Source organism: Pristis pectinata, chromosome 5 (genome assembly GCF_009764475.1).
Source record: "Pristis pectinata isolate sPriPec2 chromosome 5, sPriPec2.1.pri, whole genome shotgun sequence".
Taxonomy (NCBI): Eukaryota; Metazoa; Chordata; class Chondrichthyes; order Rhinopristiformes; family Pristidae; genus Pristis; species Pristis pectinata.
Genome location: NC_067409.1, coordinates 78,167,621 through 78,193,265, shown reverse-complemented (window position 1 = coordinate 78,193,265; position 25,645 = coordinate 78,167,621). Strand labels below are relative to the sequence as shown.

Genomic DNA, 25,645 nt, shown 5'->3' with positions numbered 1-25,645 from the left:
AGTGCAGATGCTGGAATATGGAGCAACACATGAGATGCTGGAGGAACTCAGCAGGTCAGGCAGCATCTATGGAAGGAAATGGACAGTCAATGTTTTGGGTTGAGGTCCTTCATCAAAGGGTCTCAACTTGAAACGTCGAATGCCCATTTCCCTCCATAGACTCACATGGGCCCCAGCTGTGCCTGCCTCTTCGTTGGCTACAATGAACAATCTCTGTTCCAAGTCTACTCCGGCCCCATTCTTCAACTCTTTCTCCGTTATATCAATGACTGCTTTGGTGCCACCTCTTGCACCCGTGCGGAACTTGACAGTTTCATAAGTTTCACCACAAATTTTCACCCTGCTCTCCAATTCACTCGGATTATCTCTGACACCTCTCTCCCCCTCCTCCATCTTTCCATCTCCATCTCAGGAGATTCCTTATCCACCGACACCTTCTACAAACCCACCGACACCCACAGCTACCTCGATTACAGCTCTGCCCACACTGCCTCTTGCAAAGACACTATCCCTTTTTCTCAATTTCTCCGCCTCCGCTGCATCTGCTCCCATGATGAGGCTTTCCACTCCAGGATATCCGAGATGTCCAACTTCTTTACTAACTGTGGCTTCCCCCCTACTGTGGTCGAGAGCTCGCACCTGCATCTCTGCCTTTTCCTGCACCTCCAGTCTCACCCCACCCTCCCCCCAACCCAACAGGGATGGGGTCCCCTTGTCCTCACATTTCATCCTACCAGCCTACGTATCCAACACATGACTCTCCGCCACTTCCGCCATCTCCAACGGGACCCCACCACTAAGCACATCTTCCCCTCCCCACCCCTTTCTGCCTTTCGCAGGGACCGCACTCTTCATGACCCCCTAGTTCACTCCTCCCTCCCCACCCATCCCACTCCCATCCCAGGAACATTCCATTGTCCCTGCCATAGGTGCAACAACTGCCCCTACACCACCTCCATCCAGGGACCCAAACAGTCTTTTTAGGTGAGACAGAAATTTAACTGCTCCTCCCTTAATATCATCTACTGCATTCGGTGCTCCAAGTGTGGCCTCCTCTACATTGGCAAGACCAAACACAGACTAGGTGACCGTTTCGCAAAACACCCGTGCTCCATCCGTTACTGCAATCTGCATCTCCCTGTTGCCAGTTACCAACTCCCCCTCCCACACAATCACTGATATGATGGTCCTTGGCCTTCTCCACTGCCAGAAGTCCAAGCACAAACTGGAGGAACAGCACCCTATTCTCTGTCTTGGAACCTTGCAGCCTAACGGCATGAATATTGAATTCTCTCACTTTAAGTAATCCCCTGAACAACCTCCCCCCCCCACCCCACCCCGACCATGCCTCTTCTTTTCTTCCTTCCTAGCCTCTCTCTCTTTTTTCTACCCCCTTCTTTTTTCCTCATCTTTGACCCGGTGGATCTGCTCTCCCCTCCTCCCCCGCACCAGCCTATCACTATCTCTTACCTGCATCTACCTATCACCACTTTGTGCCCACCTCACCTCCCCTCTTTTGTCCACCTATCACTGCTCTGCTTTTTCCTCCTATATATTGGGCTTCCCCTTTTCCTATCTTCAGTCCTGAAGAAGGGTCCTGATCCAAAATGTTGACCACCTGCTTTTCTCCACAGATGCTGCCTGACCCGCTGAGTTCCTCCAGCATCTCGTGCATTGATATAATTATGAGTTCATTAAGAATCAATTGTACAACAGGAGTTTGGAATCATACAGATAAAAAATCCTTCCTTAAAACCTATTGATCTAGCTTCTTGTTCCCGGCTTACTGAATTTTATTTTTGACCACATCTACATGATTTGAACTCACCGTCCGGCATTATTATCCCACACCACTGGATTACTATTCCAATAATAGAACCACTGTGTTACTGAAGTCAGGAGCAATCCCCAACATAGAAAACAACATGGTACATTAACTATTGCTTTGGGTAGATGAAACTAGTCACAATTATGTGTTCACATCTTAAAAAGAAAGAATCTGCTTCTGTTACCTACTTTTCCAAGGCCACGGCTATATCCTGAAAGCCCTGGGCGGTTATGTTATTCTTGTCCCAAATTACCGTCCTGTTGAAAGAGAGCAGCCACTTTTCAATAAAGCATGTTGATGTATACATAGCTCATAAAATCTTGTTCCAGAGAGACAGGATGCAAATAATAACTGTTTATATTACACCAGCTGTGATTTTAATTTGTTCCAGCCAATGTCCCTTGTTGCTCAAACAACCTGTAATGTTCACAGCTTAACATTATAATATTTTCCCCCTTCCCTCAAGCCCATGATTCAAGTGCTCCCTGAAGAAGCTCCGTCAACAGGCTCTGAGCTCACTTAGAGGCCGATTCTTATTGTTAGATGTCTCCTTTGCTTTGGTTGCTGTCTTTCTCTCCTCGTTATGACAATACTCTTCCAGGTTATCAAATTAGGAAATAACCAGCTTGCTCACTCTTAAAGTGAGATACTGTAAGCCCATGTAACAAAATAATGAGTCCAGAAGAAAAATCATTTGCAATCTCAAAATTTTACCTGAGCTTTGTGTTGATCTGTAGTGCCTTCCCCAGCATCTTAGCACCGATATCTCCCATCCCGTTCCCACTAATGTCCACCTTGGTTAACGAAGAATTGCTTCCCAAAGCATTGATTATTATCGTTAATTCAGTCTTAAGCTTTGAATCAGCAAGGGATAGAGATTCTAGGGGCTGCAAAGAATGAAAGGAAATGTACTACATTTTAATCAAACTTTCGCTTTTAGAAGATTCAACAATATTTTATCCATAATATTTTTTTTCGGGCCAATTTCACTGTTTTTTTTCCATTTAACTACCAATGTATGAAGTTGCACACTAAAACACAAAGTCTGGGATAAATGGTATTGAACAAAGTCGAAACCAATTAGTTCCTGGTCAGAGTTCAGTCCTTGTACATTTAGAAAAGTCTTAAATTAGTGCTCTGAAGTTATTCAGGTAACTAACATATTAATCTCTATTTCCCCATTTTCTGATGGGAGTTATTTTTTTAAACTATAAATAGTCCACTACTTTTTGCATGGGTAAGCAAGCTGCTACTTCTTACACAGCCCCTTGGGAATGAGGCCGAATTATTTCGATTCCAGTTCTATATGTTCTGAGATGGCTGATGAGGCCAATGCAGGAACCCACAGATTCTTCCGCAGGCTGGGTCAATGGTTATTTTGTGGATGTGTTTCTTCCACCATTGATGTTGGGCTTCTGCACGCTCCCGATACATGGACTCAAGGTTCTCGGCGGCCTTCTCAACTTTGAGCCATCATGGGTCACGGGTTCCTGAGTCAGTGGGAATGTCACCTTTTTTTCCTGGAGTACTTCCTTGAATCTAATGTCTCAGGCTGCCTGGTTATTTCTTCCCATGACACTGTTTGGAAATGGTATCTAATTTGGGGAGTCCAGTGGACAGCATGTAAATGGCATAACCTGCCCAATGAAACCAATTGAAAACAGGGCCTCAATGCTGGGGATGGTTCACTTAACCCTTTCAAAGGAGATTTTTGCATTGGAGGTAATTGGTGGCATCTCCATCCCTACTGTTGGTAGCTCCACCCAAACCTGAATCGGCAGTGCACAACTACTGGGGGGCTTCACCGAAGTATAACTGCAGTTAACTGATTCCTTGCTTAACTTGCCACCTGTTTGAAAGCATCTTGCTTCTGCTTATCGCATAATGATATCCAAGTTAACCCAATACAAAAATCATATTTTGTTCCTCCTTTCCCTTTCCGCCTCGTGCTCCCAGGCTGCACATCACATAGCTGGGATTAAGGAACGTTCACTTGTGCTGGCACGGTTGTGCAGCAGGCAGACCTCCTTTAGGACAACTGTGACTGACCCTGAAGTCTACACTATCGCATGTCAAGTGGGAGCACGTCTTTCATGCATGCTGTGCAGTATGACACCTCGGTCATCAAAGGAAAGTCCTCCTCATTCAGTTGCTACCCTTTGACTTGCCACGGTGGTTTGAATGCAGAGGGTAAAGCAAACTAATGACCATTACCATGGTAACAGCCATTTGTTTGTGTCTTATGGCCACTCAGCAAGTGGACACTGGGGGACTCCAAATCCTTTTTTTCTAGCGTGGTTCAAGCTTGGCACTGGGGCACAAAAAACAATGTGCCCAAAATCAATGGCACTCTGCACAATGGGGAATCATGCAACCTTGGCAATGATGCATGCTCAGCTTGAGCTGCTGATCTCTGAGCTTCAATGATGCAACAGTGGACAGCAAAACGCAACATATTACAAGCCTTGCCATCTCCAGTCTGGACTGAGCCTGATATTATAAAGCTGCCCTTGTTTTGCTTTGAGTTTGCAGTAATGTTGTAGCAGTTAACATATATCAGACAGGATATCCCAGTGAAACCAAAATCTCTTAAGAGTTTCTGGCTGAGCTTCAGTAGGAGAATTACTCACATAAAATCTCCATCTCCTCTACCTGCAGCCTGTCCTGTTCAGTGTACCCTTTGTCCCAGGTCAATAGGTACTGCAATGAAAAAGCCCAACTTCTGGGAACTATCAGTCCATATAGAAGTCGGAGGTTCCCAAGAAGTCCTTCCACTCCTGCCGCCCCATTCCCTGAGGGTTCTGTGACTAGAAAGTATCGTACAAAAGTACAAAGGAAACAAGCACTTCTAGAATCGATCATTGAGGAGGTTACATCCCTTTTGTTCACCTATACAAACTTAAAAGCTGTTAGTTGGAGCACAGAGCAATCAGGTGAAAGCATGGTATTAAATCAGCATTGCATGCTAATTAACATTGCAGTCTCCCTGCTCTAACAATATAGTTTCCTTCCTAATTGCTTGCTGTAGCGGCATGTTAACTTTCAGTGGTTTGTGTGCAAGGACACCCAGCTCCCTCTCACCATTTCAAAAATATTTTTTTCTACCAAAGTGATGACCTCACATTTTTCCACATCATAGTCCATCTTCCCATTGGCTAAACTTGTCTATATCTCTTTGGAGCCTTTCTGCATCCCTTGCACCTCTCACTGTCAATCAGCTTTGTATTATTAGCTTACCTAGATGAATTACAGATAGTTTCCTTCACCCAAACCACTGATTTTCCTAAAACTGATATTAGGCTGATTGATCTGATCCATTTTCTCTCTTCCCCGTTTTAAATGACGGGGTTACATTTGTTACCCTCTAATCCAAGGAAACTAGTCTAAAATCTGCAGAATTTTGGAAGATGGCAACATATGCATCCACCATCTCCAATGCCGTCTTCTTCAAATCTTTGGAACTCAGGTCATCAGGTTTCAGATGCTCTTCAACCTTCAGAACTACTGGCAACAGACAGGGCCCTAAATGCTTGATCAAAATATTGATGCTACACTTTTGAGAAGTTTTTAAATCATTGTACGGCAGGTCATTTCAAAAATCCAGCAGAAGGCTGATGATCTTAGCTTAGAACTAAGAAAAAAAATCAAACTACAGTTGCTTCAATGTTTGACACAAATTAACATTGCAAACAATTTCAAAACCCCATTGCAAACAATTTACGTTGGATTCTTTCCAATTTACTTAATGACACTTGGTTAAATTACCAAGGAAACAGTATTGAACAAAATTTTTCCTGCCAGTAATGAAATAAAATGTGGCAGTGCTATTCTAATTCTTTCATTTGTTAACCAGATATTCACTTAACCCCAAAGCAGTTACTTAAGTTCACACACCTCATTTCTCTGAAATGCCAAGTCTCATTTAATTTCAAACTTCACTCTAGTTCTACATCAACCCTAAAAGAAACTCAATTATCACAGCTTTGTTCATGCCTTTATACTTAAATCTTGCCCTCTCACAATCTTGTATTCAATCTCAAACTGTTTCAAATTCCAGAATTACTTTGCCACATTTCTCTGTCTAGTGTAATTCAAAAATATTCCATATGTGGACATATTATTTAATTAAAGTAGTGCATTTACATTTTTAATCAAATTCCTTGGTATGCAGCTAGCACCTGATTAATGTGGTTTAATGATCTTGTACTGAGAGGTTTGGAATGCATGTTCAAATAATGACACAGGTACTTCTCAATCTACACTTGCTGGTGGACAACTGGGATATCCTGTCTGATATCTGTTAACTGCTACAAAATTACTGCAAAGCAAGGATAGCTTTATAATATCAGGCTCAGTCCAGACTGGAGATGGCAAGGCTTGCAATATGTTGCATTTTGCTGTCCACTGTTGCATTCATTCATGTTTCCTACATCAAGGGATTTCTAACTGTTCTCATTTTGTAAATGACAACATCTTGGTTCTGAATAATTTTGATTTACGTAAACAACAAATAATGAATTAGTTTGGCTCCCTTTATCCAGATTCCCTTCCTCCTCTGCTATTACATAAGGAATGCTGTGCAAACAACCCAATTGTTAATTGTGTTCATTTAATTGGTAGAATTTTCACGTGGATCTTTCATATTCACAGAGTACTACCACTGGGAAGATTCACCACAAATGTGGCCTTGTTGGCAGATCCACTGACTCAACTTCCATCACATACTCAACTGTACCTCCAGCTATCAGGTCCAAGCATGCAGGCCTTAAATGGCCACACTCAGCTCCTTCACTGCTAATGAGCTCTGTGCCTACAAATTCATTAAATAAAAACACCTCACATCTTTCTCTATGCCCAGTATTAGATAGTTAAGACAGCTGATCTAGAAATTAGGATGGGTAGTGCTCTTTTTCCCAGCGATACGAGTTTGAAAATTGATTTTTCCTCCCCCCAGAGAGAAATTGTGATTGCATTCACTTCAGGGTCAAATTACGCCATTGTGGAAGATCCAACGGGTACTTCCAGGCCAGGGTCACCCTCGAGCACTAGACGCTATTTCCATGTCAGCTGTGCTGGGGTGATATCACTCCCTGTGCCACATTCTCTTTGCAGCACCGCAGGGGAAAAAGCTGTCCCGTGTGCAACTATCGCTGGGCACACTTGGGGCAATTACTGTTGGATAGGGATCCCACCATGTCCCACACTTTGGGCTCTTTGATCCTTTGGGCTCTCCCCACACAAACATGGCACTGATCACCTCCTGCCCACTGATCTCTCCCCTTCCCCCACCTCCACACCCAAATCCCCACCAAAACCATTGGGGTTAAAATCCTACAACCAACCAAGACACAGGTTGCCACCACTCCCCGATCCTACCTGATAGCCCATGAAACTGACCAACCTCACCCCAAGTTCCTGTTTATTATTCTCAATGATGTTGACGGAGGGATGGAAGCAGAAGTTAAATGAAGAAACTGGTTAGTTTAACACAAATCTGACGACAATGCAAAAAGCAGAGTCTGAAATGGGCTCCAAACTGAGTAAGATTTGAACTGAAAATGTAATGCTCTCATAGTTGGGGAAAAAAAACCTGAATTCTGCATTTTGTACCTTAGCGGTATGCACAGTTCAATACTTATTGTCATGGACAACTTATCAATCCTCAGAATGTACTTCATTATTTTAGAGACTAATGCCAGTCTCATTACATTCTAGTTAGTTTTGGAAACAATTTAGGAATGAAACAAAAATGAAATAACTATCAAGAACCAAAATGGTGAAATCAGGAGGTCATCTTCTCATCTGTATTTATTCATCATGGTTTATCGATATCACTGACAATGCCAGTATTTGCTGTTCATTTTTCATTGCCCCTGAATTGAGGCAGTCAAGAGTCAATTACACCAGTGGGCCTGGAGTCACATACCAGTCAGACCTGATAACAGGGCAGATCTCTTCACTGGAAAGTCGATAGTGAACCAGACAGATTCTTCCAGCACTCTAGAAGGTTCACTGTTACCATCCTAGATGTATTTAGTTAATTATTTTAAGGTCCAGACCTTCAGATGTCTCTCTGGTAATTTAGTCTCCTTTCTGATAAAAGTGCACTGAAATGGCACATCAACTCTGTTTCTCTCTAGCCTGCTATTTGTTTCCAGCATTTTCTCTTTTTTATAAATTAGTTCACTGTGCTACTGGACCCTATTCACCAGAATAAATCAAACATCAGTACTTAAAAACTTACTGATTCTTCATCCTGAATCATTTGTACAATATTATCAAGCACAGGTGCAAGATTCCTGTAAAACAAAAATCCATATGTGAGGAACTACTGGCATCAGAGATTGAGCAAATCATATGTACCATACCAGAGCTCTATAACCGACATCTATTTTAATATTTTCCCTACTCCCCTATTCCTTCAGCTGAAGGAATCAACTATAGCAGGGATACGCTTCCTGGTCAGTGAAAAGCCATGAGTTTATGGAATGCTGGCCTTTATTGTAAGTGATGAGAAGTCTGTCAGCAGGTAAGTTCTGATGAATCAATATCAGGGCCTGGTGACATCACACATGCAGTTCAGTGTAAAGATTTGGTCTCCATATTTCAAGGAGAAAATACTGGGTCTACCTTGATGTATTGAGGGATCTTGGGGTCCAAGTCCATAGCTCCACAAAAGTGGCCATGCAAGTAAGTAGAGTGGTAAAGAAGGCATATGACATGCTTGCCTTCATTGATTGGGGCACCGAGTACAAGAGTCAGGAAGTCATATTGCAGCAATATTTGGTTAGGCTGCACTTGGAGTATTGTGTGCATTTCTGGTCACCTCATTACAGGAAGGATGTGGAGGCTTTGGATAGGGTACAGAAGAGGTTTACCAGGATGCTGCCTGGATCAGAGGGTATGAGCTATAAGGAGAGGTTGGACAAACTTGGGTTATTTTCTCTGGAGTGTCAGAGGCTGAGGGAAGATCTGATAGAAATTTATAAAATTGTGAGAGTCATAGAAAGGGTAGACGGTCAGAATCTTAGAAATGTCAAGTACTAGAAGACATGCATTTACGGTGAGAGGGGAAAAGTTTAAGAGGTAAGTGTACGGCAAATTTTTCTTTTCTACACAGAGAGTGGTAGGTGCCTGGAATGGGCTGTCAGGCACGGTAGCATAGTGGTTAGCATAATGCTTTACAGCACCAGCGACCCGGGTTCAAATCCGGCCACTGTCTGTAAGGAGTTTGTACGTTCTCCCATGTCTGTGTGGGTTTCCTCCGGGTGCTCCGGTTTTCTCCCACATTCCAAAGACGTACAGGTTAGGAAGTTATGGGCCTGCTATGTTGGTGCCGGAAGCGTAGCGACACTTGCGGGCTGCCCCCCAAAAATCACTGCGCAAAAGATGTATTTCACTGTGTGTTTCGATGTACACGTGACTAATAAAGATCATATCTTATCTTATCTTAGTGGTGGAAGTAGAAATGATAGTGGTGTTTAAAGAGGCTGAATATGTAGGGAATGGAGGAATATGGATCACATACAAGCAGAAGAGATTTAGTTTAGTTCGGCATCATGTTCAGCACAGATGTCATGGGCCAAAGGGCCTGTTCCTGTGCTGTCCTGTTCTATGTACACACATTGGAGGCAGTGCAGAGAAGGTTCACTTGGTTGATTCCTACAGTGAAGGGGTTGATAAAGAAAGGCTGAGCCAGTTGGGGCTACAGTCAATGGAACAATGTTCTTTTTGAAACATTTAAGATTCTGAAGAGGCTTGACAGATGGATGCTGAGAGGATGTTTTCCCTAGGGGGAGTATCTGAAACTAGGGGTGGCACATTGGCACAGCTAGTAAAGCTGCTACCTCATAGCTCCAGTGACACAAGTTCAATCCTGACCTCAGGTGCTGTTTGGGTGGAGTTTGCACATTGGTCCTGCTTCTGCCTGGATTTACCTCAGGTGATCTGGTTTCCTCCCCCACCACAAAGACACGTAGGTTAGTAAATTAATTGCTCACTGCAAATTGCCCCTACTGAGTCAGTGATAGAACCGGAGGAAGTTGATGGGAATATGAGGAGAATAAAATGCGAGGAATGTAGGATTAACATACCATAGAACTATACAGCACAATACAGGCCCTTCGGCCCACCATGTTGTGCCGACCTTTAAACCACGCCTAAGACTATCAAACTCCTTCCTCCGTCATATCCCCCTATTTTAAATTCCTCCATATGCTTATCTAATAATCTCTTGAACGTGACCAACGTATCTGCCATCACCACTACCCCAGGCAGCACACTCCATGCACCAACCACTCTCTAGGTGAAAAACCTCCCTCTGGCATCTCCCTTGAACTTCCCATCCATTACTTGAAAGCCATGCCCTCTTGTATTGAGCATTGGTGCTCTGGGAAAGAGGTGCTGGCTGTCCACTCTATCTATTCCTCTTAATATTTTGTATACCTCTATCATGTCTCCCCTCATCCTCCTTCTCTCCAGTGAGTAAAGCCCTAGCTCCTTTAGTCTCTCCTCATAATCCATACTCCCCAATCTGGGCAGCATCCTGGTAAATCTCCTCTGCACCCTTTCCAACACTTCCACATCCTTCCTATAATGAGGTGACCAGAACTGGACACAGTACTCTGAGTGTGGTCTAACCAGAGTTTTGTAGAGCTGCATCATTACCTCGCGGCTCTTAAACTCAATCCCATGTCTTATGAAAGCTAACATCCCATAAGCTTTCTTAACTACCCTATCCACCTGTGAGGCAACTTTCAGTGATCTGTGGACATGAACCCCCAGATCCCTCTGCTCCTCCACACTACCCAGAATCCTGCCATTAACCTTGTACTCCATCTTGGAGCTTGTCCTTCCAACATGTACCACCTCACACTTCTCCAGATTGAACTCCATCTGCCACTTGTCAGCCCAGCTCTGCATCCTATCAATATCCCTCTGCAATCTTCGACAGCCCTCCACACTATCCACAACACCACCGACCTTTGTACCGTCTGCAAACTTGCCAACCCACCCTTCTACCCCCTCATCCAAGTCATTAATAAATATCACGAAAAGTATTGTCCCAGAACCGATCCTTGTGGGACACTACTAGTCACAGCCCTCCAATCCGAATGCACTCCCTCCACCACAACACTCTGCCTTCCACAGGCAAGCCAATTCTGAATCCACACGGCCAAGCATCCTTGGATCCCATGCCCTCTGACCTTCTGAAGAAGCCTACCATGTGGAACCTTGTCAAATGCCTTACTAAAATCCATGTGGACCACATCTACTGCACTACCCTCATCAATCTTCCTGGTCACCTCCTCAAAGAACCCTATCAGGCTTGTGAGACATGATCTTCCCTTCACAAAGCCATGCCGGCTATCCCTAATCAGTCCATGATTCTCTAAATGCTCATAGATCCTATCTCTTAGAATCCTTCCCAACAGCTTGCCCACCACAGACGTAAGGCTCACTGGTTTGTAATTCCCTGGACTATCCCTACTACCTCTTTTGAATAAGGGGACAACATTTGCCACCCTCCAATCCTCTGGTACCATCCCCGTGGACAACGAGGACTCAAAGATCCTAACCAATGGTTCAGCAATCTCCTCCCTCGCCTCGTGGAGCAGCCTGGGGAATATTCTGTCAGGCCTGGGGACTTATCTGTGTCCTAATATTTTCCAACAGCTCCAACACATCCTCTCTCTTGATACCTACATGCTCTAGAACATTAATCTTACCAACACTGTCCTCAGCGTCATCAAGGCCCCTCTCTTTGGTGAATACTGAAGAGAAGTATTCATGGAGAACCTCACCCACTTCCACAGCTTCCAGGCACATCATCCCACCTTTGTCTCTAATTGATCCTACCTTTACTTCTGCTCTTCATGTACGTGAAAAAAACCTTAGGATTCTCTCTAACCCTACTCACTAAAGCCTTTTCATGTCCCCTTCTTGCTCTCCTCAGCCCCATCTTAAGTTCCTTCCTTGCTACTCTATATTCTTCATGAGCCCTATCTGATTCTTGCTGCTTACACCTTATGTACGCTGCCTTCTTCTTCCTAACTAGTTGTTCCACCTCTCGTCACCCATGGTTCCCTCACCCTGCCATTCCTTCTCTGCCTCACCGGGACAAATTTATCCCTAACATCCTGCAAGAGATCCCTGAACAACGACCACATCTCCATAGTACATTTCCCTTCAAAAGTGTCATCCCAATTTACACTCTCAAGTTCTAGCCTTATAGCCTCATAATTTACCTTTCCCCAATTAAATATCTTCCCATCCTCTTTGCTCCTATCCTTGTCCATGACAATGCTAAAGGTTATGGAGCAATGGTCACTGTCCCCCAAATGCTCACCCACCGAGAGATCTGTCACCTGACCCAGTTCATTACCTAATACTAGATCTAATATGGCATTCCCTCTAGTCAGCCTGTCAACATACTGTGACAGGAATCCATCCTGGACACACCTAACAAACTCCGCCCCGTCTAAACCTTTGGTACTAAGCAGATGCCAATCAATATTTGGGAAGTTGAAGTCTCGCATGATAACAACCCTGTTATTCTTACACCTTTCCAAAATCTGCCTCCCAATCTGCTCCTCAGTATTCCTGTTGCTACCAGGGGGCCTATAGAATACTCTCAGTAGAGTAACTTCTACTTTCTTGTTCTTAACTTCCTCCCATACTGACACTAGAGAGGATCCTTCTAGATTATCCACCCTTTCTGCAGCTGTAATAGTATCCCTGACCAGTACCGCCACCCCTCCTCCTCTTCTCACCCCCTCCCTGTCCCTTTTAAAACACTGAAATCCAGGAGTATTCAACGTAAATCGGTGGCTGGTGATTGTGCAAACTCATTGGGCCATAGGTTTCTGTTATCATGCTCTATGACTCTAAAATGCAAAAATAACAAGGCAGTCACGCTACGAGATTTCAACAACCCTAATATACACTTGGAAAATAATACATCTTAGGCTGCATAGAAGGTGCAGAATTCTTGAAGTGCATCCAAAGGAATTTTTATTATCAGTAGGTAGCAGGTCCAACAAAATACCAGGTAAGTGGAAGCGTAGTGAGAAAGGATTGGGAAACAGTGATCACAATTCGGTCAAATCTAGCATAATTATAGGACTGGAAAAAGATGGACCAGGAGTAAAAATTATAAGTTAGGACAAGGCCATTTTACCTGGTTCAGATGTAATTTAGCAAAACTGGTCTGGAATAAAGCTACCTGACGGTAAGTCAGTGTCAAAGCAGTGGGAGGCATTCAGGGAGGAGATGGTGACTTTTCAGATCAAATATAAACCCAACAAAGGAAGTTCCAAATTTTAATCCCCATGAGTGTCAAGGAAAAAGTAGGAATAGGCAAAAAAAAACCATGAGAAATAGCAAGTGCATGGCAAGAAACAGAGCACAGGACAGAAAGTGTGGGAATAAAATTAAAAGGTCAAATTAGGAAGCAAAAAGGGCGCATAACAAAAACATTGGCAAGTAAAAACAAAGAAATCCCTAAAATATTTTCTAAAGAAAGGAACCAATATAAAATAATGTAGGAAAAAGTAGGTGTTATTAGAAAAGTAAACAATAACCCAAGTGTGGAAGACAGAAGAAGTGCAATGTTCTCAATGAATGCTGTCTCTGTTTCCACTGAACAGTGTCTGTTATGAATACTGACACTAAACAGGAGGGGGGGGGGGGGAGAGAGAACTGGGAGGGGAGAGAGAGAGAGAATGGGAGAGAGAGAGAGAAGGGGAGAGAGAGAGAGAGAGAGAGAAGGGGAGAGAGAGAGAGAGAGAGAGAAGGGGAGAGAGAGAGAGAGAGAGAGAAGGGGGGAGAGAGAGAGAGAGAGAGAAGGGGGAGAGAGAGAAGGGGGAGAGAGAGAAGGGGGAGAGAGAGAAGGGGGAGAGAGAGAAGGGGGAGAGAGAGAAGGGGGAGAGAGAGAAGGGGAGAGAGAGAAGGGGAGAGAGAGAAGGGGGAGAGAGAGAAGGGGAGAGAGAGAAGGGGAGAGAGAAGGGGAGAGAGAGAAGGGGAGAGAGAAGGGGAGAGAGAGAAGGGGGAGAGAGAGAGAAGGGGAGAGAGAGAGTGAGAGACAGAAGGGGAGAGAGACAGAGAAGGGGAGAGAGAGACAGAGAAGGGGAGAGAGAGACAGAGAAGGGGAGAGAGAGAGACAGAGAAGGGGAGAGAGAGAGACAGAGAAGGGGAGAGAGAGAGAGAGAAGGGGAGAGAGAGAGAGAGAAGGGGAGAGAGAGAGAGAGAAGGGGAGAGAGAGAGAGAGAAGGGGAGAGAGAGAGAGAAGGGGAGAGAGAGAGAGAGAAGGGGAGAGAGAGAGAGAGAAGGGAGAGAGAGAGAAGGGAGAGAGAGAGAGAGAAGGGAGAGAGAGAGAGAGAAGGGGAGAGAGAGAGAAGGGGAGAGAGAGAGAGAGAAGGGGAGAGAGAGAGAGAGAAGGGAGAGAGAGAGAGAGAAGGGGGAGAGAGAGAGATGGGGAGAGAGAGAGAGAGAGGGGGAGAGAGAGAGAGAGAAGGGGGAGAGAGAGAGAGAAGTGGGAGAGAGAGAGAGAGAGTGGGGGGAGAGAGAGAGAGAGAGAAGGGGTAGAGAGAGAGAGAAGGGGGAGAGAGAGAGAGAAGGGGGAGAGAGACAGAAGGGGAGAGAGACAGAAGGGGAGAGAGACAGAAGGGGAGAGAGACAGAGAAGGGGAGAGAGAGACAGAGAAGGGGAGAGAGGCAGAGAAGGGGAGAGAGAGAGAGAGAAGGGGAGAGAGAGAGAGAGAAGGGGAGAGAGAGAGAAGGGGGAGAGAGAGAGAGAGAAGGGGGAGAGAGAGAGAGAAGGGGGAGAGAGAGAGAGAGAGAGAGAGAGAGAGAAGGGGGAGAGAGAGAGAGAGAAGGGGGAGAGAGAGAGAGAGAGAAGGGGGAGAGAGAGAGAGAAGGGGAGAGAGAGAGAAGGGGGGAGAGAGAGAAGGGGGGAGAGAGAGAGAAGGGGGAGAGATAGAGAGAAGGGGGAGAGATAGAGAGAAGGGGGAGAGATAGAGAGAGGGGGGAGAGAGAGAGAGAAGGGGGGAGAGAGAGAGAGAAGGGGGAGAGAGAGAGAGAGAAGGGGGAGAGAGAGAGAGAAGGGGGAGAGAGAGAGAGAGAGAAGGGGGAGAGAGAGAGAGAGAGAAGGGGGAGAGAGAGAGAGAGAGAAGGGGGAGAGAGAGAGAGAGAGAAGGGGGAGAGAGAGAGAGAGAGAAGGGGGAGAGAGAGAGAGAGAGAAGGGGGAGAGAGAGAGAGAGAGAAGGGGGAGAGAGAGAGAAGGGGAGGGGGGGGTTAAGAATAATCTAACATTCTTTTAAAAAGGCATGAACTGACATGTAAAATCGATCTCACAACCAGATAGTGGATTATAAGATTTGTACTGTATATACTAATGATTTGAACTTGAATTCATGGTGCCATGATTAAGAAGTCTGACAGACAGGTCATCTTGCATGTGAACTGTTACTGCAGCAGGCCAAAGTATCCATCATAAGTCATACCAAACAGACTTACTTAAAATCAACAAAACTAACACTTATTAGGTTGCTTTCTAAGTTAGATAATGATCCATAAAATTTACTTACTTGGACTTTATGTTGTTGAAGTTTTTGCCCAAGGCTAGATGACGAATAGATCTGTTCTTGCTCATCCACACTACAAGCGTGGCAAGATCAGAGTCTAAACCTGTGCAAAACAAAATTAGAAATCGTAAACACTAAAAATGCATATTTCTAACTGCAAACTATATCATTTTGAATGTGAGTACTGCATGGCAATCACCTGCTATCCAATCAACCACCTTCCACGTGCTCAGAAGAAAATATGCCTGCACAAAAGGATGGACAGGTCCAGTGGCTGAATATGGACAGGAGGCAAGGCAATTTAATAGTGCATTTTATTTACTGTGTGATCTTGTGGAATGGCCTAGATTTCTGCGGAGGTGGCTCTACAAGGGAAGCCAGACTTGCAACCACTACAGCAGAGAGGTGCTGTCAGAGACACAGCAGCAATGGGATGATGGCTGCCGGTGCCTCTCTGGGTGAGGGTGGGCTTGTCTCTGCAGCCCAGCGATCCTCCAACTTCGCAGCCAAATCAATATTTTCCTGACATGCCATCACTGCTGTAAGTAACAAGCAGATGGTCAATGCGGACACTGAAAGCTCCCATAAACCAGTTGAAACCAATTGGAACAGCACAGTTGAGCAACATTCTGTCCAATATTTACCTGTCAACCAACATCCAAATGATCAGATCAACTGGCTGTTAGTTGACAAGTAAACATTAGCCAGAATGTGGGACAACGCTCCTATTTTAATTCAACTAGTGGCACCCCTTATATCCAGTTGAATGGGCAGATGGGACCTGTTTGACTCAGTAGCACTTCCTCACTACCTCATTTAAGGCTGGATGATGTGCCCAAGTCCCCAGAATGGGGCTTGACTCAAGGTGAGAAAGCTACCACTTGGTTGTGGCTGACAAAAGCCAGACTGTTAAGTTATAGAACATAGAACAGTACAGCATAGTACAGGCCCTTTGGCCCATGATGTTGTGCCAACCTAGATAAACCTACTCCACAATCAATCTAACTCTTCCCTCCTACACACCCCGTAACCCTCCATTTTTCTTACTTCCATGTGCCTATCTAAGAGTCTCTTAAATGTCCCTATTGTATCAGCCTCTACCACCACCCCCGGCAGTGCGTTCCAGGCACCCTCCATTCTCTGTGTAGAAAACCTACCTCTGACATCTCCCCTGAACATTCCTCCATGCACCTTAAACGGATGTCCTCTGGTATTGGCCATTGCTGCCCTGGGGAAAAGGTGCTGGCTGTCCACTCTATCTATGCCCCTCATAATCTTATACACCTCCATCAGGTTGCCTCTCATCCTCCATCGCTCCATGGAGAAAAATCCTAGCTCGCTCAACCTTTCCTCATAAGACATGTTCTCCAATCCAGGCAGCATCCTGGTAAATTTCCTCTGCACCCTCTCCAAAGCTTCCACATCCTTCCTATAATGAGGCGACCAGAAATGAACACAATATTCTAAGTGTGGTCTAAAGTGAGTTTTATAGAGCTGCAACATTACCTCGCGGCTCTTGAACTCAATCCCCCAACTAATGAAGGTCAGCACACTATACGCCTTCTTAACCACCCTATCAACTTGCACGGCAACTTTGAGGGATCTATGGACTCCCAAGATCCCCCTGTTCCTCCATACTGCTAAGAATCCTGCCAGTAACCTTATACTCTGGCTTCAAATTCGATCTTCCAAATGTGTATCACTTTACTCTTTTCCGGATAGAACTCTATCTACCACTTCTCCGCCCAGCTCTGCATCCTGGCTATATCCTGTTATAACCTACCACAACCTTCTACACTATCCACAGCACCTCCAACCTTTGTGTCATCTGCAAATTTACTAACCCATCCCTCTACTTTTTCATCCAAGTCATTTATAAAAATCACCAACAGTAGGTTGCATACTGTCACCGAGTACCCTGCGTTGTGTCAATATTTATTGCCCCCAGCATTGTGGGATCTGCTCCACAGAATAAATGGGTAGAATTTTATTACAAAATCAATCGCAGAACAGCAATATTTCAAAATACAAAGACGTCCATTTATGTAGCGAGTTTAAAGTAGCAAAATATCCCAAGATATTTCTCAGATGAAACAAAGGTCAACAGAGAAAGAGAAAGGTAAATGACCAAAAGTTCACTCAAAGAGCTCAGTTTTAAGAAGCACCTTATGTTGGAAAGAGAGCTGGGGAGGCAGGGAGATGAAGCAGGAAAAGATTAGATGAAGGCAATGAAGACAATAGTGCACAAATTAAATTCAGAGATGATCAAGAGGTTGGACTTTAAAAAAAAACAAGTTTCTGAGAGAGTTGGAGGACTGAACAGGACTACCACAATAGAGGGAAGCAATTGGATGCAAGAACATGAAAAAAGGGAGGGATTTCAGCATTGACAGGCAACACTGTAGGCCAGCAAACCCAGAGATGCCAATTAAACAGAAGAGTGGGTGTTAGGACACATGCAGCAGTATTTTGGTTTATGCACAGTAGAATGAGGGAGTCTAGCCCAGGAGTGCAGTGAAAAGGTCAAGTCCAGGATACTCCAAATCTCCCCTTTAGGCTCAGTCAAAAGAATCAGGTTCATAACCTAACTTGCATGAAGTCCCATTTCCTCGATCAATGTTTGTTACAACTTCAGTAATGTCTTCAATTTAAAATTCACACCTTCAGTAATGTCTTCAATTTAAAACTTAGCCTTCACCACTCTCTCTGTAACCTACTCCACTCTGACCACCTTTAAAAATTTTACGGTCCTCCAGTTTCAACCTCTGATTCTATTATCCCAATAACAGCAGCTGCATCTTGATTTCTGGGACCCGTCATTGATATCCTGCCCTAAACCTTGCTGCCTCTCTCTACAACTTTGAGACATCCCTTAAAGTACTTATCATACCTTTCTGTGGCTCAAACTTAGGTCGTATAAATTTGTGAAGCAGATTTTGATGTGCTGGTTTGATGCAACACATATGCAGCTCAATGGACTTGTGCACCATGAGTTTTATTGAGAGATTCTGTAAAACCGAAATTGCTTCCACATTACTTTCTATCCTTAGCCATTTCTCTATATGTGCTATTACTTTATCTTTAATACAGATGACCCCTGCATTACGTTCATTCGGCTAATGGAAATTCGCCCTTACAGAATTCACAAATACAACCCAAAAATTTGAGATATGGAATAAAGTTAGTTCCCACAGAATTTATGTCGAAAATATTTTTTTCAGCTCCTCATTGTTGATGCACGCACACATGATGTGGCTTCGTGTAATGAAAAATCATAATAAGGACCATTTTCTAGGAATATGGGGATTGTCTGTACTAGGTTTTTAGTTTACTCCATGTATCTCATATGAACACCATTAAATACATTGTACAAGTTCAAATGCACCTCACTTTGTGGGACTCATTTATTAAACCATTATTCAATTTGTCCACTATAACCTGGACCAACTGGCTGGCGTGTTCAAGGACATCTTCAACTTCTCACTGCTGCCGTCACAGGTTCCCACCTGCTTCAAAAGGGCATCAATCATACCGGTGCCTAAGAAGAGCAGGGTGAGCTGCCTCAACGACTATCGCTCGGTAGCACTCACATCTACTGTGATGAAGTGCTTTGAGGTTGGTCATGGCTAGAATTAACTCCTGCCTGAGCAAGGACCTGGACCTGCTGCAATTTGCCTACCGCCACGACAGGTCTACAGCGGATGCAATCTCACTGGCTCTCCACTCAGCTTTGGAGCACCTAGACAACAGCAAAACATACGTCAGGCTGCTGTTTATCAATTACAGCTTGGCATTCAACATTATAATCCCCTCAGTACTAATCAACAAGCTTCAAAACCTGGGCCTCTGTACCTCCCTCTGCAACTGGATCCTCAATTTCTTTGTCGGGAGACCACAGTCAGTGCTGATCGGTAGTAACGTCTCCTCCTCGCTGACAATCAACACAGGTGCACCTCAAGGATGCATGCTTAGCCCACTGCTCTACTCTCTCTACACTCACGACTGTGTGGCTATGCACAGCTCAAATGCCATCGATAAATTTGCCAAAGACATCACTGTTCTTGGCAGAATCTCAGATGGCAATGAGGTGGTGTACAGGAGTGAGGTAAATCAGCTGATTGAGTGGTGTCGCAACAACAACCTCGCACTCAACATCAGCAAGACCAAGGAATTAGTTGTGGACTTCAGGAAGGGGAAGTCGGGAGAACACACACTAGTCTTCATCGAGGGGTCAGCGGTAGAAAGGGTGAGCAGCTTCAAGTTCCTGGGTGTCAACATCTCAGAGGATCTCTCTTGGGCCTAAAACATTGATGCAATCACAAAGGCGGCACGCAACTGGCTCTACTTCGTTTGGAGTTTGAGATGATTTGGTAAGTCACCAAAGACTCTTGCAAATTTATACAGATATACGGTGCAGAGCATTCTGACTGGTTGCATCACCGCCTGGTATGGAGCCTCCAATGTGCAGGATTGCAAGAGGCTGCAGAGGATTGTAGACTCAGCCAGCTTTATCACAGGCACAACCCTCCCCGCCATCGAGGACATCTTTAAGTGATGGTGCTTCAAGGCGGCGGCATCCAACATTAAGGACCCTCACCATCCGGGACATGCCCTCCTCACGTTACTACCATTGGGGAGGAGGTACAGGAGCCTGAAGACCCACAAAATGTTTCAGGAACAGCTTCTTCCCCTCTGCCATCAGATTTCTGAATGGTCCATGAACCCAAGAACACTACCTCATTATTCCTCTTTTGCACTAGTTATTTATTTCTGTAACTTATAGTAATTTTTGTGTCTATATCTTGCACTGTACTGCTGCTGTAAAACAACAAATTTCATGACATACGTCAGTGATAATAAACCTGATTCTGATTTTACTAATTTCTGGCATGTAGATGAGCATGTAACTTATCAAATGTTGGCAAGCATTCTCTTTATCTTTTCCTACATTTTCCATATTCCTGATATTAAGCTAAATCATATTCTTTCATCTGGTTTATCAATCATTTTAAACAGTAATGCAATATTCACCAATCTCAATACTTTAGTGCGACTCTCCATTGCAATGAAACCTGAAAAATTCTGACAGAAACTCTGCTATTCCATCATTAAATTTCCTTGGTATGCTTGAGCTATCTTGGATCAGCTACTCTGTATGAATCACATTAATAAATGCAGCATTAAAGCTTTAAAATGGCACAACATGGGCATTTAAACTGAGCTTCCAGTTCAATAAAAATATATTTATAGCTCATTTCTACTGTGGTCATAAAGCAATACCAGCTTGGGTCAGGAGTGCTTAATATCACTCTGTTATTATTCTAGAGAGGTCCCACTACTACACAAAATCATCTGCACAGATACAGTCGCTTTTAAAATCGATCTCCTCCCCGATGTCTATGGGAAGTATGGTAAATGCCAGACAATGGGGAAGAATGGACTATTTCACAGTCACGGAAAGCACAGTACATGTTGCCGCTATCAGTAAGACGAGCGTGCTTGGTATGATCTGTTTCTTTGTTGTACTTTTGAAATTCGATTATTCAGTGGGAATTTAGCGAAACAATAAATTATTTCAACCCAATCTGTGCCTCATGTTCACAAAGCTTTCCCTAGGCCGGTGGGAAACCACTTATGAATTGCTGGAATTGGACAATTAAGCGACAATTCAATATTGCAATGAAATTTAACACTTGTCAGCTTCAGAAACTGAGCAGCTTAGATTGCAATGTCTATCACCCTTCCTATGAATTAACTTACTAAGCCATGCAGCTTTTGAATGAATGATTTTATCTTCAGCATTTAAAAGCTTCAAAAGGTTATTTCCATGTTACTCAACTTGGAAGCAAATTGAGAAAGAAAAATCATTCTGCAAATAGACGAATGTTATTTAGAAATCAGTCGAGATACTTTTTCCCTTAAAGAACAAACTTGCATTTCTACATTTGCAAATGGTGGTTGTGGATGATCTCTCAAAGTGATTCATAACAAATGAATTATAGTACATTTGAAGAGAAGGCACCACATTATGGAACAAGGCCAATTAGGTACACCAAATGGTGGAATGGGAGGTTTCTAGTTCCAATTTCTAGAGAGAGCTCTGGTAGTCAGGAAAATGGTTGTGGTAATAATCTTCACATTATCAGAGTAGAAACATAAAGGGGTCCTGTTGGTAAAAGTTAAAGACAGAGGCAAGTTTAATGATGATGTTTCATTCAATAAGGCTAGATCGTTAGAAATATTTTACGGTGGAGATAGATAAATATTTGAAAGATCAAGGAATGAATGGTTATGGAGAAATGGCACAGAAGAAGACTTGAAGCCAGCATTGATCACCCATGATCATATTGAATGGTGGAGCAGGTATGAGGGGCCTGGAGGTCTACTCCTGCTCCCATTCTGTTGCATTCAGTTGAATCTTGGGCTAGCATTTACTGCCCTAGGGTGTCCATTCAACGAAAGAACTGATGGTATCCTTGGAATTGTGCCACTAAAAAGAATCACACACCTAACAAACCTCTGGCAACCAGCACAGGAATAAAAGTGAGTAAAGAATGGATTTTTAGAAGTACCTAAGGTATCACTTGTTAAGGAACCAATATCTGTAAAGTCTTTGCAGCAAAAGCAACAATCGTCTTGTTAGTTCCATTGTTCATCCAACTGAGTGTTTTTCTTTCAGTATTTTATGGAGGAACTTTAAACAATACTGAGCCTGCCTGTACAGCAGCATTTCAAAAAGCAAAAAAAACTGCATACACTGGAAATGTGAAATAAAAACAGAAGATACTAAAAATGCAGCAAGTCAGGCAGCATTTGTAAAGAGTGGAACAGCATTCATGTTTCAATCATCAGAACTTACAGCAGCATCCATGCTTCAACATGTGATATTTTCCACAAAGAGTGGAAATAAGTTTGTGCAATTATGTGCAAGACAGATCACTGTCATTTTGTTTTCAACTGAGGAAAATAAAAATCTCCCAAAAAGCAGTAACATATATAATTAAACGTATTGTCTGATCACTGTAACCATATCTCTTCAACCTTCTCCTCAAAAAGCTGAAGAAGAAAAACCTAGATGATACGTTATCGGCACAAACATTGCAATGTTTTACTCAACAGCAGAAGAGTTTTAAATATCAGTGTGATGATTATTTTAACCCTTTCCCAACCCTTTCCCATAAAAATCAAAAAAATCAAATGGTAAGAGAGTCAGACAATGGGATTAGAATAAAATTGCGAAAAGATTAGTGTAGTTAATCAGGATGTCATATTAATGTTCAACTGGAAATCCAGTTTAACATAAATGTGAAGTACATTTTCCAAAACAGCCACTTTGCAAATGCATCCACAGGTTGTGAATGATGCCTACCATTAACTTTAGTGAGATTTCACATGGCTTTGTGGAAGGATGCAATTATTTGCTCATTGATTCCTCCCACAGTACATTAAACATAAGATGAGCTTCAATGTAAAAATCAAATAATCCTTCTCACCATTGTCTGAAATATCCAGTTTTGAAATGTTATGGACTTCTGCAATACAACCTTCCAAAATCTGAGCTCCACCTGATCTTAGCTGTGGACAAAAAAATTGTAATTAAATTCACCAGAAAAATGGGATACCATGAAGAGATTTCAACAATTTCAAGTAAGCTGTATGTAGGTAAGTATTTTGCTGTACAACTAGTGGACAATAGGTAAAAACTATATTCAGAAGATGTTATCAGTAGCCTGTTTTTTTTAAAGATGCCTGTCTGTTTTTGTGACACAAGGCCGAGAGTTGGTTATAAATGGACTGGTCATTTCTACCGCAGTTAACATATTCAAGGCTACTGCGATTCAACAGAAGCAGTTAAGCACTGTAGTACTTTGAACCAAGCTTTCCATAAAAGCCGTTAAGTGATCAAGTACTAATAAAGATCCAATCAAATTAGAAATGAATAAGCCCTATAAATTCCATCTAAGCAAGTGCATTAGCTATGTTTTAAAAGGGGTGGGGCATATTGTCCTTCTTTCAAAAAACATGCTTAAACATTCTTCTCATTTTCTTATGCTTGGAAGTAAAACAAAACAGACATCCAGAGATCCAAATTAAGCAACTCAATAAGGCAGTAATGTTTGAATTTTGTGTGGAATTATTTTATTATTTGAGTTAAGAATTTTGAGCTGATAAGATCAAATCAAAATTCAATGCAAAAGCAGCAGAAAGCAGCATTCAGAAGAGGCCAACATAAAAATGGTTATTAAAACCTGAAGAATCTACTAAGGAGTAACTTAAATTACAAAGAATAACTACAGGTCATAAATAATCTCAACACTTGGATAGCAATTTTCGACTTTCATTACTTGATAAATCCCAAACTGGTCACAGGAACAGTGTAGCTCAGTCACTTTTTTAAGCTACATCTCTTCCTGAACTCCACTTTCAAAACAAAACTTGTACCAAATAGAGCTTTAACTGCTCCTTCAACAACATCAGTAGTTTTGTGTTCCTCATCCTAAATCCTAATTCTTCCTGGTTTCCATTAGGTATTCAATAACAATTGTGATGTAAAATCATCTCAAAAAGTGACACAAATTTAAAGTTCTGTTTCAACCAATCCCAATTCATATTTAAGACATTTTACATTTCTTTAACTTCATTTCATAACAATCAGCTGTTTAGAAAATGCATCAATTTTCAACGATGCAACTAAAATATGAAAAAGAGTTGAACTTGTAATAATTGACATGATAACTAAAATAGCCAGAAAGTTTCCAATGAAGATTTTGCTTACATCTTCCTCTGAATATGCAGGCTTATCAACTGGAGAGGCAAAACATTATGAAAAAAGCAGTGGCTTAAATTTCGGTAATCGATATATGAGAAAACTAAGTATTCTTTTTCTTTAAGTGGGTAAGTGTTTGATCAAATGAAACATGCCTACCACATCATAGAAAGTAGTGCTTGAGCAAAGATATTATTGCACAAAATATCTGTGTCAAGTAGTTCAAAAGGTAATCCTGACAGACAGATAAGGAAGCTATTTTACTGGATCAACAAAGGTTACAAAGCAGGGAGGGTACTTACACAGTGACCAAGCTAAGGAGAGCAGTAGAGGAGAAAAGAATGGAAAATATCAGTGCAAAGCTGGAGTAGGCAAAAGCATCAAAGCACAGTGAGTTCAGCATCCTTGTCTTCTGTATCACATTAGCCTTTGAAAATTGTTAATACAAATGGCCCTGAAAAGACCGTGCTATACAACTTTTTTTTCCTTTCCAAATATTGTTACATGAATGAGAAAATGTAAATTTACCAATATTTAGAAGCAAGGTAACTATTCAATTAGCAAATAAACATTTTTACACAGAAATTCTTGGGCTTTAAGGGAATACATTGAAAAGCCAATTCTTACATTCCTAACAGTTGAATTTATTTCATCTATTACATTAGATAATATACTGCAGATCAGAAGGTTTGAAAATTTTTGCCCGAATGTGAAGAATTATGCTCGCCCAACAACATTTGAGGAATTATGGTCCACTGACACACTTGACCACATTTGCTGCTTAAGTTATTAAGTGTTACAACATCACTACAAGGTTATTAAGCAACGGTAAATAAAAATCAAAAATATAATTGCAGATGTTGGAATCTGAAATAAAAACAGAACATGCCAGAATAATTCAGCACCTGTGGAAAGAGAAGCAATTAACACTCCAAGTCCAGGAGCTGAGTGAATTCCCATGAAAGGTCCTGGACTGTTTCCCTTTCTGCAGGAGCTGCCAAACCTGTTGAATGTTTCCAGCATATTTTTAAAATTAACCAACAGTACTGTATTCCGGATATCTGGAATTACTAGACACATGAGAAATGTTCCTTACATATTGTGGATGTGATCTGAGCAGAATAGTTTGGTGGATTTAGCTGATCTAATTCAGGGGTGGTGTTGGAATAGCTAAAGTGGATCTCAGTATCCCCGAGTTAAGAGACACAAGAAACAAAAGGTGGCTTCCAGGTTTGATTGCTACAAGTCTTCTGAATAATATTCTGAATGGGATTAGCTATAATGTTCACTGTAGCCAAACGATTTAATGTCAGCCATTGGCAAGGCATTTGTATGAAATTTGCTTTACTATTTCTGTACCCAAGGGCAGCAAGGCATAAAGGCACATAAAACTGGAAACAAGAATTAAGTAGAGTGATAGACTTAATAAAAAAAAGACAAAATGTTGCCTTCAAACCTGAAAGATAAA

At 42.7% G+C, this 25,645-nt stretch overlaps 1 protein-coding gene across 4 annotated transcripts in view; it reads right to left on the bottom strand.

Moving 5' to 3' along the window:
• Positions 1–25,645, bottom strand: part of LOC127570627 (F-actin-uncapping protein LRRC16A-like) — a 261,851-nt gene that overhangs the window by 80,943 nt on the left and 155,263 nt on the right. For all 4 annotated transcript variants that reach the window (XM_052016361.1, XM_052016362.1, XM_052016358.1 and 1 more), the window contains exons 18-22: positions 22,904–22,985; positions 15,414–15,513; positions 8,073–8,127; positions 2,543–2,715; positions 2,017–2,085 (exon numbers count right to left, since the gene is read on the bottom strand). In XM_052016361.1, coding sequence (XP_051872321.1) covers positions 2,017–2,085; positions 2,543–2,715; positions 8,073–8,127; positions 15,414–15,513; positions 22,904–22,985 — 479 coding nt within the window. The remainder of the gene's footprint in view (positions 1–2,016; positions 2,086–2,542; positions 2,716–8,072; positions 8,128–15,413; positions 15,514–22,903; positions 22,986–25,645) is intronic.